The sequence below is a fragment of the Aythya ferina genome, assembly GCF_964211825.1.
Source record: "Aythya ferina genome assembly, chromosome: 6".
NCBI classification, from domain to species: domain Eukaryota; kingdom Metazoa; phylum Chordata; class Aves; order Anseriformes; family Anatidae; genus Aythya; species Aythya ferina.
In genome coordinates this window covers 24,418,050-24,432,814 of record NC_140303.1, presented here as the reverse complement: position 1 = coordinate 24,432,814, position 14,765 = coordinate 24,418,050, and the positions used below count along the sequence as shown (strand labels likewise).

Below are 14,765 nucleotides of genomic sequence, written 5' to 3'. Positions count from 1 at the left end.
GATAAAGTTCTGTAATTAAAGTATATTCAATGCAAAAAGTAGACTTGCTAACAGTGTCCACACTGCAATATTTTCATATTTTATATGTCATTTTAAGGTTTCAAATCTAATAGGCTAAGATGTAGAATCCCATGCTGCTATAATGTAGATAACATCATATCAACATCACTGTTGGGGATTCCTCCTGAGACCCACTCAGCTGATGGTGGAGCGATGAACTTGTCTGTAGGAAAGCCCTCGGGTACTTGCGGGTACTTTGATGCTTCGCTGGGACTGGTCTCACCCCTGCTGTAAATGTTGAGGAGAGCACTGCTGCATTTAAGTGTCAAGACATGTCCCAACTATTTCTGAGCCATACACAGGTTGCATGCCATCCACCTCTGCCCTCCCTGCTCATAACCCTGTAGCAGTATCAATCTGTTACACCCTGGACCAGAATTTCTCTTCTGCTACTGCAGAAACAATTTACTTTCACTTTCTAATGAAAAAAGGACATTGCTAACTCCTGTTAACCAAATATTTTAGTTACAGCCTGTGGCACAACCACCCAGGGCCGTGACTCTTTCAGATCTGGACTCCTTATCTCCTTTCAAGGAATGTACATGAACAGAGGACAAATCCTTAGGCATTTCCACTTGGAACATTCCTGTAGTCTGATAGCGAAATGCTGATAACTACTTTATGAACGTAGTTTCCTAATCAGTTTTGCATCTGATAGTATTTCTCTGTAGCCTGTGCTTCATGAATAACTTATTTGAGTATCTCACAAAACTGTGGTAAAGTAACTTTATATGTAGGGGACTGAGGTCTTTCTCCTGTGTCACTGGTATTTATAGCTACCTGGTCAATGTTACAGGATATTAGTACCATGTCCCTAAGTCATGGGTCCAAATGAATAAAGGACGTCTTGACAGAGAAGCACTAACTGCAGGAGCAGTAAGAAGAATATGTCAGTGCCAGGTTATGAAATGTCAGTTGTGTGTCCTGCTCTACCACAGTTGAATGGTAGTTGCTGCAGTGGGAGGTGAAGGTGCAGACTGTGCCATGTAGTACTGGCAGGCTGTGGGCTTTTCAAGCAGGAGTGCTCTGGGAACAGTCAGGCAGACAAACCTCTAAGGTTCCCATGAAGACCTCTGCAAAGACCTGTGACCAGTGAGGCATAAGATTTTGGTAGTACAAGGGTACCGCAAGAACGAGACAATGTGAATGGGGTAAATCAGCAATTTATCCTCAGAGGTGCCATGAGGTATCTGAGACCAGTGAAATGATATGGGTAAGGATTCCCCCTGGTATGTCTATATGCAGAAATAGGACATGAGCTAATAAGTTGAACATATAACCATGAAAACTAGTTTTCTCTCCCTTTTGCATTCTTTTGTGACCCTTGACAACTCACTGCCTCAGCTGTAGCTTGGAGAACTATAACTTTACTTTTTTTGACATATGCACCATACTAATAGAGTACATTTTTGGAAAAAGTTTCTACCTAGGTGATAAGTATCATGATTATTATTTACTATTTAATATGTGTCTGTAAAACTACTAGGTTGAAGTTCAAATACATGGTTTGTTTTCTTCCCCCTTGAACTGAAGCAAACCAGTGTTGTTTCATCACAGTATTCAGCTGTCATAACAATTTACAGTAACCAAAAGAAACCAAGGTAGCTCAGTTCTTGTGGGTCTGGTTATTGGAAAGAATTATTTATTATCCTTATGTTTTGGTTATATGTCACTTTCCTTCCCGTGCTTGATAGGATTGCATCAGAAAACAAAACTGGGAAAATCTACTGGTGTTACTTTATTTCATTCACTGTCTATTTTGAGAGGCTATTTTTACATATTTTGGCATTTCTAAATATTTGGAGCTATTATTAAAACTGTTCAACTGTCAAAAACTTATGAAGCTGTGAAGCCTGGAAATGACAAAATTAACTAGTAATAAAACTTCTGACATGTAGCCTAAGGAATTAATCGGAGAGTTGCTATCACACGGCTTTTAAAAATAGAAGTATTCTACCCACAAGAATATTCAGAAATATAGTTGACAAGATCTGAAACTTATTTGATTGGATCCTAATTTCATCACTTAAGTTGTTTTTATATTTTTAGGCCATGTTTTTCTGAGGCCTTGTACATTTACAGTGGATATTGTATGTGCCTTCTTGTCATAAATCTTCCTTTATTAGCCACTTTGTTTTAAATCAATTATGGCTATCTGAGACAGGAATGAACAAAAAGAGACTTTTCCTATTTGGAGAAAAAAAAAAAAAAAAAAAAAAAGAATTTTTAAACATAGCTGTAATAGTGAAACATAGAGGACACTACAAAAATTCTGGCTCTTTCAGGTTATGCCAGCTTACCAGTGTGTGTGAGGCATGTGGGATGTTCAGTGCTATTCCAGAAAATGGCAAGCCTCTCTTTTTGGGAGAGTCACTGCCACGCTTTCCAGCAAACGTGAGGGTAAACTGTTACCAAGCCATCTAATAAAGGTGAAGAAGAATAGGTCTCTGGCATCTGCCATGCTCACATGCACAGTGCGACAGTTTAGGGCAGGATTTGATGGTTACATCCATGTGATGGCACATTTAACTTCCTGGGAGCTGCCTTGCTACCCATGTAGCAATTTACCTTGTTCATGTGATTACAAGACCTGGGTGGGTTTATGTGGAAGTCTGTGGAATTACCTGCCCACACGGTTGCCTGTTATTTAGACTGTAAGCCACTGTTATTTGAGACGTTTTGCTTCAGAGATAACTTCTTGTAAAGGCTGCTGCAGTTTTCCTGACGTAGTGGTGTTGGGAGCCTTGACAATCCTCTTTTGGCACATGCCTGCAGAGCCCTGGGGTGTTATGGTCTGAAAGACAAGAGACTTGCTTTCCTTTGCTCTTGCAAGCAGGACGTGGTCCTTGAGAGATGGTGTTTTGTTCTCCCTTCCTCCTAAGATAAAGATTTCCTGAAGTTGTCATTATGGGACAAAAAGACTTTTGGTAGATATATCTAATTCTCTCCACTCCCTGTCCTCATAGAAGCCTTTTCCCTGTTTAAATGAAAATTAATGTTGGTGTCTTGTTTTACTGCTTTTCACTGCAATAAAACTTTTGTCAGCTTTAAAACTATGTGCACAAACTTAAACTTGGCTTCCCTAATTTTGGCATGTTAACATTGCTGTGTATATGTCCAGTTATGCATGATTTTTAAAAATACACCATACAGTTGCTCACTCAGTGTAACTAAGTGAATTGAAGATACAACTTTAAAATTTGAGGCAGTTTAATCACAAATATTTAAATTAAGGGTTGGAAAGTACGTTATTTCAAGAACTATTAATAAATACATAAAGAAAAGGGGGCAAAGGTTTAAAGTACATAAAATTTACTTTTCACAAGATCATACCCTGTTTCACATCTAAATTCCTTCTTCCTAGGAAGAGCAAAGTATGTTAGCAATGGAAGAGGAAGGGACTGTTCAGTTACCACTAGAAGGACATTACAGGTAAAATATACGTTTCCTCTTTTAGGTGAGTTGCAATTAAACAAATAAAATAAACATGCCACCATATTTATATTTAATGCTCCCTGAATGTTAGGAGAATGCATGTCTGACAGTAGAGTACAGCCATGTGAACTGAACCATATACTGCAGCATTTAAAAAGCTTGGTCCCTTTCTAGTATTTCCATGTGATCTCACTGTCCTACATCGTTTTCCCTCAGAAAGGACTTGGGTCAGACCATTCATGACAAACCTCGGCTTCTGACAAGCACAGTGTGAAAGGAAGATGAAAACTTTCACTTGCTTGTGAAAGCAAGTCACTTCCTTCACCGTGATGCTAGCAGAGACCAGCAATGGTCTTGAACACACTCCAAAAAACTAGGATCTTAAACTATCATGTTTTAGAATGTTCTAATTAAGATCCTAGCAATGTGAGATAGTAAGTGAGTTAAGAGCTGTCTCGATGAGGCATAATTCAGGGATGGAACAACTGGAAAAGCATGAAAACCTATGTTATAGGTCATAATAACACACCTGGCCAGCCCATAAGGACTTACTCTCACTTACAGTTTTCAGAAAGTTCTTAATAAGGACATGACACGTCCGCTGATTGGAATCTCTGCAATAACACGATTTCATAGGAACACTATCTCAGAGTGCCCATCTTTTATATTTTAATATGAAGTTATCTTAACATATCCTAAGGCAAATAGATGCATTTTACTACCTGCGTGTCTGAAAAATCACAGCCTATTTCCTGTTTTTGATTCACCAGATTTCTAATGTTCTATTTTTTTCTTCTTCTGTCTATACCTTTTTGTTCCATTTTATATTAACAATATTTAATTTATCTCAAGCTGTGATCTTTATTAATCTATAGTGTGTTTACATAGGTAAACTTGCCTGAATAGTCTGTAAATTTCTGTACTGAAAGGGTTACAGGCCTACAGCGAAAAAGAACGAAGACATTGGTTGATAAAGTAGTCATCCCCCCCTCCCCAAATGTGGAAACAAGTTTAGTGAGGTCTTATGGACACTCAAACTATATATAAGCCAGGAAGTCAGGAATAATGTCACACCCATAAAACATTTAAGGCTTTGTTACTCTTGAGTGTGTAAATACATGTTTAGAGCAGTCCAGGTAAATTTAAGGGTGTAATGGCTACACAGTGCTGCTTAAAGCTACTGATTGCCTTGTTTAATCAGGGAATTTTTTTTTTAGATTGCTTGTATCTTTGACTTTCTCAAGGTTTTTGATTACTTTCAAATTGTTTTCAAAGCAGCTGGAATTTCAGAACATAAGTACCTTAATAACTGTTTGGAGCTCATAGGATTCTTGTTTAATCCAGCTATGCCAGTGGCACACTGTGACATCTTGGGCAAATATTTAATTTCACAGAAGAAAAGAGGGAGAGGGATTTGCACCCCATGCCTGTCAGTGTTCAAGAGCCAATTGAATATTACGCTTCATAATATGCTTCAACATTTGATTAGCCCTGAAGTCATCAGGCAGTTAGACTTGATCTTCGTAGGTCCCTTCCAACCGAACTACTCTAAATTCGAATTTTTTCTTTGTCTATTAGTTGTAAGTGACACAATATATTTTATTGATGTTACTGTGATTAATTGCTGTTGGAGGAGGAAAATACTGAAAAAAAAAATTGCTAAGATATATTAAAAGAATATTTCAGTAATTGTTAAGGATTCCTGAAGTTTAACATGATTTCTCAAATTATATTGTGCATTATTTTCATTGCTATCAGTTTTCAAGGGCTTATGTAGAGTTAATAAGTAACAAAGACTAATTGCATATTGTTTTATTGTGTATTTACTTTTATTCTTCCCTAGAGATGACCCATCTGTGATAAACATTTCTGATGAAATGGCAAAAACTGCTGTGTGGAAGACATTGTTGATATCCTCAGAGAATGCAAAAGAAAAGGAGTCAAGCTTTCCTTCTAAAAGGTTTTAATTTTTTTTTTCTCTACTACATTATGCTTTATATATTGGACTCAAGCCAATATTGGAACATTTTGCTAGGGATTAGAAAGATTTCTAGTATCTTGCAATTTTGATTTTTGAGGTTTCCTTTTACTTTAATTTTTTATAGTCAAAATATTCTAAGCTGAAAACACAAATTCACTGTGTATATTTGTAAAGAAAATCATAAATACTTGCATGGTACTTAGTTACACTACAGTGGAAAATGAAGTTGAGCATGCTTGATGCTTGTGTAATGAACCACCAGCCTACACCTGGATATTGCACAACAGCTGTTGTGTTTGTTCTGCCTGCTTTTAGTTTCTTCTCTTGAAAAATAAGTAGTCATTACTGCCCTGGAAATATCTTTATGAAGAGCCCAGTTCTCTGAATGCAATCTACCAATATTTGGAGTGAAAATAGTTTAAAGATTGCATTGCTTCGGGTCATTTTTTATGCCTATTTCAGCTGGACTCAAACCAGATAAATACCTTTAAAGTTTAATCCAGACAAACGTAAAATGAACCAATGATGTTTTGTCTGTACTAGAGAATTGTGATGGGGATAAGGAAATAGAAAATACAAGCACAGTGCTGTTGTAAAAAAGATTTTCCCACGTTTCCATAAATTTTAAATGTAACGATACTTTCTACTTAATTGTTTCATATCACATTTTTGTCATAAGCTCCCCTTCCTAATCACTATAGAAGCTGATTCCCCAAAGGTAAGACCCAGTCCCACGAACTCTTCCTTTATTGTATTTTCCAATTCAAAGTGGTGTTGCCTATACAATTTGTGTTATTTTTGGGGAGACAGAATAAAAAGAAATTTCAGATAGGAATACAAACATGTTGACTTCAAAGCCTTTAATATTAAAATTTCATTTTTATTATATTAAAAGTAGAAAATGTATATGTAGCATATTTAAGTGCTAAAAATAATTTATTCTTAGCATATTCTTGTTAGTGATTTGGTGACACTTTAAAATTCAAAATTCTGTCCATTTCTAATTCTCACGTTCAAAATAAGTTCCATGTTTGAAATATCTAGTTATAGTTTTATGGTGAAGGGATGCATTGAAGGAAAAAAGATACTTTTTTTTTTTTATTTTTAATTTTGTCACCCCAAAATGGCATGCTGCCTTTCAATGTTGTTCCTTTCTCTAAACAGCATAAACAAGATGAACAGTTGATGACCAGAACATCTTCATTTTAAACACCCAAGAAGCAAACCAATGTGATCATTTTACTGCTATTATAATGACAGTCAAAATAGCATTGTAGTTCTGATTTATCTTCCACCCTCCACATGGGATGAAAAGGATCCCATAACAGTGAAATCAGTCTGGTGCATGGGCAAAGGACTTACAGTATGATTTTCTTATCATATGTGCCTCTGCTGCCCGGGCTGTGAAAATCGGGAGACAGAGAAGAAAGTGATATGGTACATTTACAGCCAGTGGGTATGCTGTAGTTTTAATTTTTTCTGGTAGATATTGCTTTCTTTGATAGTATGAATGATTATGTAGACATGTATTTTGTTTTAACCTGAAATTTTCAAAGATCCTTTGATCAACGAGCATCTGCAAAGACTGTGGCTCAGACAATATATGGGTAAAAGATGATTTGGCCTTTATGCTGCAGCAAAATAGCAGATACACCTTTGCTCACATCAACAAGGACTTAGGTGAAAAAGAACTAAGGGATCAGGGTTTTAGGTTAATACTAAACTACAAAGATCTCAGAGATCTTAGGTGAGAAGGGGTTATACAAACAACTTATCAGTATGATGTGAGTATCTGTCATAAGCCCCACCCCTGGCTCTTTGAAGTAGGGGGGAGAGACAAAGTGGTATGTGGTAATTTTTACATCACAGATTCATAACAGTATTAAGTCTCTGAAGGGTGGACTTGCATGAGATTTACTTACTTAGCTGTTACCTAACGATACAGGCACCTGAAATCTCCTTTAATACCTCAATTTTTCAATATCAAAGAGTCTAGGGAGCTAAAAGTCTGCTTTTGGGTATGGCCGTGTCTTGATAGAATTGATCACCAAGGCTGAAACATACCCTTCTTTGGTAATATGTAATTAAATATTCCTCTGTCTTTGTCTATAATACAAACCCTTCAGATAGTTTCAAAACACATGGAGAAAATCTGATCATATATAAACAGTGGTCCTAGCTGCTATTTTAAAAAAATATTGGAGAAAAAGCTATTATGTTGTAGCTGACACAAATTCTCTTTTCTGCCTGAAGCTACTAAGCAAGTCTCATATCCCAAACCTTTTTCATGCTTGTTAAAGTACTTAGTGGGCAGGGAGGAAGAGTGCTTAAATACTTTTACAGCTCCACCAGGTATGTGTTTTAGTAGTAAAAAATTGGACTTGTCTTTTTCTTTTTATTTTCCAAATTACTCTAGGCATTAATTAAAGCTCCCATCTGCAGGAGATGCAAAGCCTAAATAGAAGGAGACTTTCCTGGTATCAGTACACATAAAACCTCGCAATAATACAGACTTTAAGACACACTACGCATGCTTAGTGTTTGCTTTACTAAGCAAAGGTACTTTCTGCTGGCTGTACTGCTGCAATTTAAATTCACCCCCTAAGAATTTGTTTGCATACCCTTTGTGTGCAGGAAGTGTAGCATACCCAATCCTATCACTGTTCTACAGAAGGTGACAGATTTGGCAGTTGAAGTGGCAGAAGTTGGTATTCTTTAGCTATTTCCATTAACACCTCTGGAAGCTGCCATAGGCATAGAAGCAAGCTTTGGCTGAACTGAATTGTATCCTTAAAGCAATTTTTATGTGAAGAAAAATGTCGGATGATTGTAAAATTGTTCATGAATCACCTTAAGAATTTGAGAATTGATCATGCTTTCTTTTAGCCTTGTGTAACTCAGCCTATTTCTTATTCATTCTAGTTAAAGAATTATTCCCATGAAACCTGGTAGGTTATGTGCTTGGTACAGGTTTGTTCTCAGAAACATGTTTAGATACCCTGCCACTCACTCTTTGTTGAAGGCTTGATTTGCCTGTGTTGTGGAAGCCTCTTTGCATTTTTGTAGTGTGATTAAGACTCATTGCAACAACATGACTTTAAAAAAAAATTATTTATTTACGTTGTTGTAAATTAGGACCCTCTTCACAAAAATATATAAATAAATCTGCTTTGCACATGTATTGTTTTCTGTAGGCAAATCAACATTGTTTTAACTGGAAAAAAAGCAGAATCTAAATTTGAACTCTGCTTCAGAGTTCCTGGTAATATGGCTTTTATGGGATCTAACTTTCAGGCTTATTTAAAAAACAAACAAAACAACAACAACAAAGGAAACCCACTAAATTCCTTATATGTATACGTGAGCAAGTATACACTAAGCTGAGCTCCAAGGGGGGAGTATTGTCATCCCCCCTGCCCCTCTGCTACTGCCATTGCCTGCTCTCTCCAGTGAAGGCTGAAAGCCAAATATTACAGTTATAAATTGGCTTGCCCTTCTTTAGTCCTAAAACATTCCTTCCAAATGTATGTTGAGCAATGTAATACATGTTAAAAAAAAAAAAAAGTAATACTTACTGTAACCTCTTGTTTGTGCCATTAAGAAAATGCTGGTATTGTCTGGGAACTGTATGTTACCATTACTTAATTAACAGTTGTATTTGCCAAAAACAAAGAAGTGTCTATCTTTGCTTGCATGCTGGGCTGACTTGTCTGTCCGTACATCTTAAATTCTCTATCTATCTCATCACTAAAATGCTGGCTGATGTCTTTTGCACCATTCAACACAGCAACTTTCACTTGCTTCCCAGTTTGTGCTATGCCGCATGAAAAATTAACCAAAATACCAGTGCAGTATCGGTTTTCAGGTAGATCATTAATCTGTATGATACTGCTGTTGTAACCTTTTTTTTTCTTTTCCCTTTTTCTAGTGCTGAAATCAGAAAAGAGAAGAAAGCTGACTCAGGGAAAGGTGTTGACCGGGAGACTTGTCTATGACTTGTTCTTCAGTTAATTTTTTTTACGAATGAATGAAAGGAGTGCCACAACCACTAAGTATAACTGATTTGATCTTGTAACTTTTGTCTTTCATCTCAAACTAGCACAGGTAATGTAGTGCAATATTTATCTCATTACCCTTTGTCTAAATGTCTACATTGTCTAGTATTTGTGCAAAAGTCTGCAGTAGCCAATGCAAAAAATCTTGATTTCCTTTGCTAGTGTTGGCCATTTATCAGTATTCATATCATACATTTAACAAGCAAAGTTTCTTTCAAATTCAACTTTCTTCTTAATAGATTTGTACTGTATTTTGCTACTTTTCCTGTGTGAGAATACTTAATCTTCATTCAAGATGAACTTGAAACACTTGTTAGATTTCTTTTTTTTTAAAATCACTTAATTGGAGGAAATGACTTTAGGAGACCCAAGTTGACTAGTTAAGATTTAAGAATTTTTTTTTTTTAAGTGAGAACTGATCTGACCCATGAACAAACTACTAAGGATAATTCTTTCCTCCTCAAATTGTCATTTTGAAGTCATGGATTACTCTTGCAATGGAGATTGCAGGGTCAGATTCTGTATTTGTGCAGTTTTCCTTGATTTAATACAGTGTATTTAATATTGAAATTTGTATGTAACTGGAACATAGTCATATATATATAATATATATATTAAAGTATCTATTATAAACATTCTCTCACTTTGGTTGAAAAACACCACCACATCCTTTGATGTGAAACATTGGTACAGTATTTGTTAAAATGCAACCTGTGATTACAGTATCTTGTATTGTACGAATGTTGCTGTGGTAGGCCAAACAACTCCATTATGTCATTACTGAATCCATTATTTTATAATAGGGAAAATTTTGTAGATACAAACTATACCGCCCATGCAATTATAACACCTGCCCAATGGTTTTCTTCTTTATTGCCTAAAATACAGCCACATAAAGTGCATATTTATATTGTTCTATTAACAACTGTAAACCTGTTAATTTCAGAGTTTGTGTATAATACTTAAAATGGGTATCCTGCTATTGGTTTTGTTACAGCTCTTTTCACTGCTCTATAAAGTACATATTGATTAAAAGATTAAAAACAATATTGCTAAGTAAAATGTGGCTTTAAAGCTACTGCAAAGACATTTGTCATGAACAATTTTGTTATTGCCTGATCCTTCAAGTTGTTCTTTTGTGTAAAACAAGGACTATGAGATTAAGTATTGAATTAATAGAAATGTGGAGCAAAAGTTTTATGGATTATTTGAAACTTTCTAATTTTTAAAATTTTTAAGATACATTTTTAAATGATTAAATGAAGGCTGTCACTATTGCTTTGAATCCTAAGAATGAGCATCTGCAGTCTCATAATCTTTCTAAGAACTCAGCTACAGGGCTTTAACATTCCCTAGCTTTCAAAATAGCTAATCTTTCCATAGTCCTCATGTGACTTACTTTTCATTTCCAGCACATTTAAAGTATTCCTTCTGATGTTTTTGTGTGTGTGTGTGAGTGCGTATGTATGTTTTACTACTTCAGCCATAAATGATAACTGTGTTTTGCTGCAAGCCAGTAGGGTCACTGTTCTAAATTTTACTTGGCATTATCAAAGCCCATTAAAGACCATTTCTATGGGGGTGGGGGAAAGACATGTAACGGACATAAGGAAGGATTTACATTTAATTAAATGTTTGTATTTATAAATTTAGGAAAAAATGCCAACGCATTAAGGTTAAATGCTTTGTTTTGTGTACTTGATGATAAATTATAATATTCCAATTGTTTTAAGGTTAGTATAGAAGTTCAATACTGGTTCATCCCGAAAGCAGCCTGGTGGTGTTTTAATATGTTGCTGGCTTTAATGCAGATAATGTATACAATCAAGATGTATTAGTTTCACTTGACCAACTCTTAGAATATTAAGAAATCACTGTATTCAATGGCATTCTGTATTTCTGTTCAGTATTCCAGGGTGTTTTTTTTTAAACAGTCACTCTATTCTTGTGTGAATTTAAATGCTATTCCAATGTTAATCTCAACATTCTGAATCACACAATATAAATGTAGTGCTATATTTACTTCTAATTTCATATTCCTGGTCAAAATTACTCATTTCTTGGATGTAATTTATTACAGAAGTTTATGTGTACATGTGAATAGACTATTGTGTTTTTCACAATTAAGAAATGTTACGTGAAAATAAATATTTATCCTAACTAATTTTCAATTTTTATTTTCACACTGCAAAATATGCAAGTATGCAACGTTGTACAGTATTTTAAATGACTACCTGATGCTTGATTATATCTCACAAATATCTGAATTGTATAACTCAGTCCTACTTCATATCCAAGTGAGATCTTATTGAATCATGCGCTATAACCAGCATTGGCTAGCTGTGCGTAGTTGGTGGTGGTGTAGATGGTGTGTCTCTAAGAAACAGTAAGTGTGCCATCAGGGATTGCATATAACTGACCTGTTCCAGGAAGAGAGTGGGAATTAGATTCTGATTTACTGGTCATGAGTTGGTTCAACTAGCTCATGGGAGAGATGATGTGGAGCAGGCAGCAGTAGTTGGGTCCTTTAACAGCTCATGAGGTAAGTTCATACGGCTTAAAATTCCGCAAAGCGATAGTACTTAAATTGTCTAATGGTTGATCATTTGTTCAGCTACTGCCTATGGTGGGAGCTCCTGCTATTCTTAGAGTCCCAGATTTCTGCTCCTGAAAAAATCCTGTACCTGTAGGCCTTAAAGCCTACTACTTTTGCCAACCCCCAAATACTTAAATTATTAACTCTGTCTTATTAAAACACTTTTGAGCTTCACTAAGTTCTGAACCAAAGAATGGAAGCCTCCCAGACAGAAAACTTTAACTCATGCTTCAGGCTTCTGCTGCCTCTTAATATTTTACACAAAGTATACAAAGAACTTAAGTTTCCCATTTTAGCTGGAAAAAAATAAAGAGGAAAAAGTGTTAACTAGCATATAAGTGCCTAACTCTAGTATGTGGTAGTACTTCAGCCACAACCAGTTGACTCAGAGCAGAGCTTTGTATATTAATGAAGCTAGCTGGCTTTCTTCTGGGGCTTAAGTTTTAGGTATTTTACCTGTGCTCATGCATTTTTAAGTTGAAGTGCTATTTGTCAGTTCCCTGAGGTAGCTCTATTATCTTATTGTCTGCATTATTCTTGGAGCTGGGGAAGATGTACCAGACCAAAGAAATTCAGGCCTCCCCATTTTTTATCTCCCTGTATGACTACTTTTACAGTCACATCATTTACATCATGATACATACATACATGCAATCACATGCTAATCATATCTAATATCATGATACCATGAGGCAAAAACAGAAATTTCACTGTAAGTCTTAGAGTTAATGTATTTTTGTAACATTCTAGGAGTTATTTCTTAAGCAGCATTTTCAATGCCATAGAATATATATCCTTTTGTAACTTAATGACTTATTATTTTAAAGCAGCACATTTTGTAGAACAGATGCAACCTAGTTATATGATCTACGTGAAATTAAGAAAATATGAGTCTTATTTTCAGATGGTGAAGCCTACCTGGAGTGCTGAAGGTAAAGCAGAAGTTTACGGGTAAGCTGCAAAGAAGAGCAGGTTTGCTAAACAGCATGTTCATGTGAGACCTACAGTCTACTCCTCACTTTAACTGACAGGTCATGCAGTAGTGCTTTATGCTAGGCTACTCATTGGTAAATAGGAAATTAAAAAGAAAAAAAAAAAAAAAAAGAAAAAGCAGTTTCTCTCCTAAAAAAGAAACAACAGTGAACTGCTAGAGTTCCCAGGTAACAGTTTACCAGAGCAGAAAGAAATTCAGTGCTGCTGGTTTCATTTAAAATCTTTAGTGAAAGCTGGTTACAAACATTCCTTGCAAGATTTTTTCAGCTGTAATCTAAGAGTTTGCAGAGAAAATACTAACTTAAGGAACTGCAGTTAACAAAGTGTTTCCATCTGCATAGAAAATACTAACATTGCGGCATTCACGGTACTATTTCTAAAGTAATCATTGATCGTACATTAAGGTAATTTCTGCAAAACCTGTTCAAAGTTTTATCTGTGTTTTCACAGAAATAATCACAGGGCTCTTATTTTGGAAAACATTGTTTTTATTCCTCAAGTGATGATCATGTCAATTTCTATTTGATGTTATTTTCACCATTCATTATACCACATAGAAACTGTTTTTTTTTTGGTTTTCAGTTTTAGACAAATAACAAAACAAAAAGTACTGATTCAAGAAAGTACCATGCTTGCTGGAAGTCTACAACTTACTTACATCCTGGTGATGTTAATGACCTGATTAAATGCAATCAATAATAGTAGCTTGGCAACAGAAATCTTTATAAAAATTAGCACTTCATCATATATTCAGGTATCCCAAAGTTTATACTGGCTCATTGTCCATTAACTACAGAGTTTTCTGGAGAAAACCCACGACTAACCACCAAAATGCTGGTGCCATTCCTGTGCTAGGGCAGTGAGAAACATTGCTTTATGAAATGGCTCATGTGAGTATAAATATGCTTATGTGCTTGACCGGTGATGGAATGGTCTTTGTCGGTATACCACTGCAGGAAAGAAAATACATAGAGAATGTTACCTCTTGCTACACCCAAATCATACAAACCAAATGTCATAGACATCATTAAAACAAAAACAAACAAACCAAAAAAATATTCAGCCAGCTGTTGAGAGGCTAAATTCAGCATTGAGGCAAAGGGGGTAGGAAGCCACTGTGATTTCTGTTCCTGATTTTTGTGGGATACACCAGCTAGTCATGCTAAGTACAAAATATATATGTTACTTGTCCATATGGAGGCTAGTTCAGAGGGTTGTCCACTCTCACCACCTCAACCCTTCAAGGACAGCTCATATACATTGGTGCACCTGCCTTCATCCTGTACTTTATCTAGTGTTCCCAAAGTCTGGGAAAAAGTAGTAAAGGAAGCACCAACACCTTATTGTGGGAGTTCCCATGCACAGCATGCTGGGGCAACTATGGGGTCTAACAAGTTTAGTAGAGAAACGCTGAAAATGATGGACAGGATATGTTGGGTAAAGAAATGGACTTAACTGAAGTTACCATTTTCTTATATAGTAAGATAGCATACACCCACAGTTGGCTGAATAGTCTCTAAGATTGGGACTAGCCTGACTGAGAACACAGAAAAATGAACAAAATGAAAGATTAGGTAAACAGGATCAAATATGAAAAGCAACTGCTTCATTTTTTTTCTCTTATGCAGTAGATACATGGAAAGTT

The 14,765-nt window shown here is 35.8% G+C and overlaps 2 protein-coding genes across 14 annotated transcripts in view; one reads left to right on the top strand and one right to left on the bottom strand.

Annotated features, from left to right (window-relative positions):
* The window catches only part of SLC4A10 (solute carrier family 4 member 10), a 181,171-nt gene extending 169,480 nt beyond the window's left edge, over positions 1-11,691 (top strand). For 8 of the 12 annotated variants that reach the window (XM_084524194.1, XM_084524193.1, XM_084524186.1 and 5 more), the window contains 3 exons: positions 3,425-3,492; positions 5,339-5,455; positions 9,405-11,691. In XM_084524194.1, the coding sequence (XP_084380320.1) occupies positions 3,425-3,492; positions 5,339-5,455; positions 9,405-9,471 (252 nt within the window). In that variant the 3' untranslated portion in view covers positions 9,472-11,691. Of the gene's footprint in view, positions 1-3,424; positions 3,518-5,338; positions 5,456-6,155; positions 6,195-8,398; positions 8,425-9,404 lie in introns of those variants that run through there. The other 4 variants (XR_014694506.1, XM_084524187.1, XM_084524192.1 and 1 more) reach the window with 4 other exon arrangements.
* Positions 11,692-13,590: 1,899 nt separating this feature from the next.
* Positions 13,591-14,765, bottom strand: part of DPP4 (dipeptidyl peptidase 4) — a 39,849-nt gene continuing 38,674 nt past the window's right edge. For both annotated transcript variants that reach the window (XM_084524198.1, XM_084524197.1), the window contains one exon: positions 13,591-14,070. In XM_084524198.1, the coding sequence (XP_084380324.1) occupies positions 13,972-14,070 (99 nt within the window). In that variant the 3' untranslated portion in view covers positions 13,591-13,971. The remainder of the gene's footprint in view (positions 14,071-14,765) is intronic.